The 6,229-nt window shown below is 46.1% G+C and overlaps 1 protein-coding gene across 1 annotated transcript; it reads left to right on the top strand.

Moving 5' to 3' along the window:
• The first annotated feature begins 5,075 nt into the window (after positions 1-5,075).
• On the top strand, positions 5,076-5,455 carry TAL2 (TAL bHLH transcription factor 2). The gene has a single exon (XM_057376787.1). It carries the CDS (start codon positions 5,076-5,078, stop codon positions 5,427-5,429), a length of 354 nt encoding a protein of 117 aa, XP_057232770.1. The 3' UTR covers positions 5,430-5,455.
• The last annotated feature ends 774 nt before the right edge of the window (positions 5,456-6,229 follow it).

Genomic DNA, 6,229 nt, shown 5'->3' with positions numbered 1-6,229 from the left:
AAAAACCCAAACCCAAACTGAATTTGCCTGAGGCAAGGGAACCACAGACACACGGGAAGAAGTTCAATTCCCTGGATGCCAGCCCAACATTAACTCTCAACTCTGAGATGTCTCTGTGTCCTTGTCCACCAATGCACCTGTGGGATTTCCAGGTGGGATTTCAGGCAGGAGGCACTTAGGGAAGGGTGCAGTGCTGAGATATGGGGAGACAGCAGTGGTGAGAGTGAGGTGAGGAAAGCAGAGAGGGGAGACCCTGTACTAGAGATGAGCTGCTCCTCTTGCAATCCATCAAACTGGGRTGCATCGTCCCCTCTCCCCTTCTTGCCCCTCCCAACCCAAAGAAAGTCCCTGAAATCCAAGCGGCCCTGYAGAGAACAATGCATGGTTGAGCTGCAAAGAATGAGTTTATTCCTCCTAAGGAATGGAAAAAAGAATCAAGTCACGTGTTAGGATAGGTACACTCCTGTCTTGTGACACCTGCTCTCAATCTTGCCCTCTGCAAAGCTGAGTCCCACACTTCGAGGTTTGTGTGAAACTGGAGAGGGAAACCGTCAATTCCCCTTTCTCCTCTTGCCCAGATTACAGGGGATGCRGAGCGAACAAAACACGGCAGCAAGGAGCGATAGCTGGGGAATCTTTGCTCCCTGAGGCAGATCGGGCTCACAAGCACCTGCCTGGTAGAGGAAACAGGCACCATCTGCTCTTCCGCTGCCATTTACTTAAGGGCTGGGGGTACTTCACAAAATCCAGTGCGATGTGTTAAATAACCACTTTTAGCAGGCGCTGGGTTTCCCCTGTGGAGTGACGGTGCGGCACCGCAGGTTTGCTAGAAGCACTCCGATTCTCGGTGGCAGCAGGCATCTGCTGTCTGATTAAGATTTGCGGGAGTAGGTCTCCAGTGGCCAGTTTCAACACGGATTTAACTTCACCGAGGTCAGAGGTATAACTTGAGGGAGGGAACTTTCTGTCCAAGATCTTTAGTTAATAGCATCCCGCTAATTATGACTGAGTGTTGAGCTGGCGGCGAGTCCCCTGCCAGCGYTCAGACATTAACCGCTGGCTCGGGGGCCATTTGCTGGGGAATGTCTGTCAGAGATGTGCTTTGTGCCTGAGCTGCTCTGCTTCTGCTGGTGCCTGAATTGCCTGAAAGGCTTTGCACGGAGATGCTGTGAGAGATGCTGCTACGGGAGAGGTCTTCATCTCTTCCGCGGCTCCGTCTTTTGTCTAGCCACCCTCGCGGCTGCATTTCAAACAGCCAGGATTCCGCCCACCACACAATTTTATATTTTCCAAACCGGCAGCCAGGGGGTGGAAAGAGCTTCAGTTGTCTGTTTGGAGGATGGTGGTGGCTTGTTTTTCCTTTGTGTTTTTTTCTCTGGTTGTTGGAGCAGATTCGCTGGGATTTTTTTTTTTTTTTTTTTTTTTTTTTTTTTTTTTTTTTTTTTTTTTTTTTTTTTTTTACAATTCTATTCACATATTGCAGATATCCGCCTTAGCTTATGAAACTGAATTTACCTCCTACTTCTGGACGTGCCTTCTTGAAATAAGTTAAATCCCTTCCTCAGTGTAAAATTTTGTCCTTCAGAGTAATTCTTCCAGTGAAAATGGCGTAAACTACCAGATTTACATTCCTGAAAGCAGAAYTAATCCTCTTGGATTTAAGATGCTGTTTTACTGGGGTTCTAATTGTCAGCTAAATGAGGGGATGTTAATCTGTGCTTTGGGAAGGTGAGCAGAAAGTATAGAGCCCAAACCTGGTGGTTAATGCAATAAATCTGTACAGTATATGTACAAACAGGTGATTTCTGCACAGATTTAAAATAGACCCGTRGGATATTAGCTGCACACAGCCAGTAGATGACATGTATTTTACACAGCGCATCAGAGAAAGCTAAAGAATACATTGCTCAGATGTGCAAAATTAGCGAAGACCTGGAGCTGCAAATAACCTATTGTAAGACAAGTTTGGTGAGAAGGGTTAGAGAGAAGGAAGAAAAAGAAGGAAGGGAATGAGACAAAAGAAGTGGAAATCAGATGCCTTGCCAGCAAACTGGCTGCATTTTAATAGAAGGTGATCTGGTTACAGAGAACTCGAGGGACACGTAGGTGACTAGAGAAAAAAAGCTGTGCTAAAACATTACAATTACTGCAAGATTGGACCAGGATAATTTTTCTTCTATGTTTCTAACTGAAGCTCTGAGCACAACAGGAAACCCACACCAGTAAAGATAAAAAGGAGTGGAATTTTAGGTGAAGAGATGTATGGAGGTGAACCTGAAATACCTGAAACAAAGCTGCCCATTGGAGCTTTTAGTGCAAGAGGAGGCACTGGGAAAAGGAAAGGAGCTGCTGTTTGCTGATCTGGAATAAATGTCAGCAATACAAACACAGGTTTCTGAAGTGTAAAGCAGGAGCTGTTGTCACAAAGGCATCTGTTTGCTGACAAGGCTTGTGACCACAAACGTAGCATTGTCCTTTCCAAAGGCACGAGTAGAGAGACAAAGGAAGCATGGCCGAGAGGAGTAGGCTGGGTTTGTTTTTCCACCAATAACACCACTAACAGGACAAGAGGGCATGTTCACTGCACCAAGGCTGGGTGTTAACCTGCTCTCCTGGAGGGCTGTGCTGGGYGCTGTCTGCAGGAGGAGGAGGAGGAGGAGCAGACTCTCTCTTGCTATTTGTATCTGATATATAAACAGGGATCCAGCAAACACTGACCCACATGTTAGAATTACAGTGCAGAGACCCAAAGACCTGGCAAAATAGAGCCCAGTTAACCCATCAGAAGAAACAAGGTCAGCCAAATAACTTAACCTAAGTTATAAAAATTGCCTTTGTACACAGACAGGTATCTCTTCAGAAGAAAATAAAAAAAAAAAATCAAAACAAAAAAGAAATCAAACAACAACATAAACACCAAAAAAGAAGACAGAAAGAGAAGCAGGTGGCATTCTGAATTTCACATGGATCTGAGCAGCTGCTTGGAAGAATAAATCTGTAAAGGCAAAAGTTTTGCCTTGGGCAGTGAACACATTGCAGTACGGAGGAGCCCTGGAAGACAGTGTTTAAAATCCGTACCACTGATGTGGCAGTGTTCTCGCCAAAAAGGTACATGCAACATTTTTGAGGTAGGTGCAAAACAGCAAGCAGAATTGTTCCCACAGCACAAACCAAAAATGATACATGGAGTAGGAGAGCAATTTAAAAAAAAAAAAAAAAAAAAAAAAAAAAAAGAGACAAAAAGAGAGACATAATCCCCATTTGGATCAAGCAATGGGTCTTAATGTAAGTCTACAAAAGGTAAGAAAAACTCTCAGCAACCTGAAATACGAGGGTTTGTTTTTCAAAGGAGCCTTTCACAGACAAGGCCATTTTGATGAGACAATTTTCTCATCCCCTAGAGGTATGACAGTAATTTCAGACCTCTAACAAAATAGAAATGTGTTAGCAGCCAAAAGGCCAGGGCCAAGAGGAGTCTGTGAGGTATTGCCAGTGTGAGCAGCCACTTACAGTGTACAGCCTGTGCTGGTTGAATCCCTGACCAGAGGTGTGTGAGCACAGCTGTGACAGGATTTACAGCACTGCTGCTTCATTCCCCTGGCAGCTGGAAGACATGCTGCAGTGGGGCTTAAAGGAGCTGGGCATGAGCTTCCTTGCTCATGCCTTGGGTCCCTGACAGGGCATCCCAATTAATCTATGAGTCACATTTGTGCTTCTTTATTCACTTGGGTTCACTTTTACCTTGTATTTTGGTGAACCCTGAGTGTCTTGCATGGTGTGAGGCTGCTTCAGATGGAAAAGGATCACAGCTGGCCTGTCATCCCAAAGTTTCCTCTTCCTGGGGATGAAAGATGTTATTCTCTCTGCTCCCCACTCCCCATTACAGGACTGCTGTAAGGAAGGGTTTGCCAATGAGTATGAAAAGTGGAGGTTTTCACCTGCATAAGAGGGTAATTGGGAACATTTGTCCTTTAGTCTCTTGGCTGTGCAGAGCTTTTCACTGTTCCAACTGCCTCCATGCCATTGGCATAAAGAGCTGCTTCAGCAATGGAGGAGGCAGTGTGTCCTCCAGAGCTGTGGGAGAGAAGGGAAGGCACTTTCCCGTGGTGGTGGGAGAAGGGTTAGGGCAACACAAAGAACTTTTGGCAATCTTTCTGATAAAAGGCATTCAAAATCACAGTGCACCTGTTGCTCTGTACTGTTATGTTGCCAGGTCTGGTCTGGGCCCTGGGCTCACTTTGCTTGGCTGTGAGAGGCAGASTGGACAGGGAACACCTAGGGAGACGTTTTGTCTGGGATGCCAGCAGGAATCACATTTTCCCTCATGCACTTGTGCACTTGTGCCTTAGTCTTGGCATCTCTCAGAGGCCAAAGCAGAAGTCAGGCTGAAAAGTTCTGACACCAGCAGTGAGCAGCCTGTGTRGGCTGGGCAGGGACCACACTGGTGCCTCCCTGGAGAATCCTCCTGGAATAACCACAGTCACATACGTCTGTGGTGCTGGCTACTTTGTGGGGGCTGCTCACTGCAGGCCCATGGGGAAGGCCCAACTGGTTTTGTTTCAGCCACGAATCACCAAGCTTGGGTCAGCTGGGAGCAGACTCCAGGAAGGTGCGAAATGAGGCTGGGAAAGCGTGAATGTGTTCTGCACTGGGTCTTGCCTACCTTTCCCCATAAAAGTGCCTGCATGGTGCTAATGAACCCTGGTGGGATGACACATGCACTGTCTGATGGGAATTCTRTTGCAGGGGAACTCTGAGGGGCCTGGAGAAGCTGGGCTTCAGCATTACCAAATGGTTGAGTGAGGAAATTAAACTCTTTCTCCTTTGTGATGTCTTTACTGAATTCTGGCATCTGGTTGCATCTCCAATACTTTTCGTGACCTTAGGACGAGTCTGTGAAAGACATGCCGGACAAAAGCATCAGCCACAGAGGGTAAAAATCAGAAGCCTGGCGCCATCACCAAGTGCTTGCCACTCGCCTAGAGGTTACAGTGCCCCTAAAAAAGCAGCCTGTGTGAAAGACAGGGGTATCCAGCATTCACTCACCATCTCCTTTGCTTTGCAGCACCTTAAGAATGACAAGGAAGATCTTCACCAACACCAGGGAGAGGTGGAGGCAGCAAAATGTCAACAGCGCCTTTGCCAAGCTGAGGAAACTCATTCCCACGCACCCACCAGACAAAAAACTGAGCAAGAACGAGACGCTCCGCTTGGCCATGAGATACATCAACTTCCTCGTCAAGGTGCTGGGAGAGCCAGGCCTGCAGCAAACAGCTGCAGCAGCTCGGGGCAGCATCCTGGGATTCTTCCAGCAAGCCCCACACTTGCAGGGCATGGAAGAGCTGGCCCTGATTGAAAACTGTGGTGTTTCCTGTCCTGGCATGAGCAGCAACATAGTAGAGTGTTGGTCAGAGGCATCATCTCCCTAGCAGACAGGGAGATGTGAGATGTGCAGTCTTGGTGTTAGTGTGATAGTCCCTCTCTCCTGGCAGAATTTGTGGGTTGCTCTTCTGTGTATTGTGATTATTTATTTATATTTATTACTATTTTATTTGGTATGCCTTTTTATTTGATAGGAAGGAAATTCTTGGTCCTGCAAAAAGTCTGGAAGTCCAGAAGGAGAACTTGTGGTCTCTGGGAGCTTGGAAGGACTTGTTGCTGGTCATGGCAGAGTCCAAGCCAGAAGAGTCTTTTGCTTGGATCTCCTCCATAAATCAGGGCATAGAAATTCATTCAGTGTTTCTGACAGGCAAAGAGATTATTTTCCCCTGCTGTCTCAAGGAAACTCTATTGAGATGAAGAATTATGACAGACCCACAAAATTTGTACACGACAGATATCTGGCCTCCATAGTGAAAGATTTTGAGAGATGTGCTATTTAACAAGTCCTCCATCACTTGTTCCAGGGGTTAATTGCACTCACTCTTGAACTTGTGAATCTTATTTCTAGCTTGATTCCTTTTTTTTTTTCTAATGTAACTCCTAGCCCTTGAACCTGGCTACAGCTTCCTTCATCATACCAGAGGATCCCTTGTGTTAGAGCAAAACACATTAAACAAAACTAAATGTTAGGTTAAAGCAAAAACTACCAATTTAAAATGACAAAATACAAAGTCATGRAAAAGTCATGGAGTTTCAGTGGGTTCAACGGTGGGTTCAACAGCAACAGTAAATCTCCTCCACAGCAGTGACAGTGTGCATATGAAGGAAGATGCTCATTATGCCCCAG

The sequence above is a fragment of the Malurus melanocephalus genome, unplaced genomic scaffold, assembly GCF_030028575.1.
Source record: "Malurus melanocephalus ecotype Western Australia unplaced genomic scaffold, MMel_1.1 scaffold_291, whole genome shotgun sequence".
In the NCBI taxonomy this organism is placed as follows: domain Eukaryota; kingdom Metazoa; phylum Chordata; class Aves; order Passeriformes; family Maluridae; genus Malurus; species Malurus melanocephalus.
This window is presented reverse-complemented; position numbering and strand designations above follow the sequence as displayed.

What these genes read in the sequence shown, in the direction of transcription:
- TAL2 (XM_057376787.1), top strand. Translation starts at nt 5,076, where the DNA reads ATGACAAGGAAGATCTTCACCAACACCAGGGAGAGGTGGAGGCAGCAA.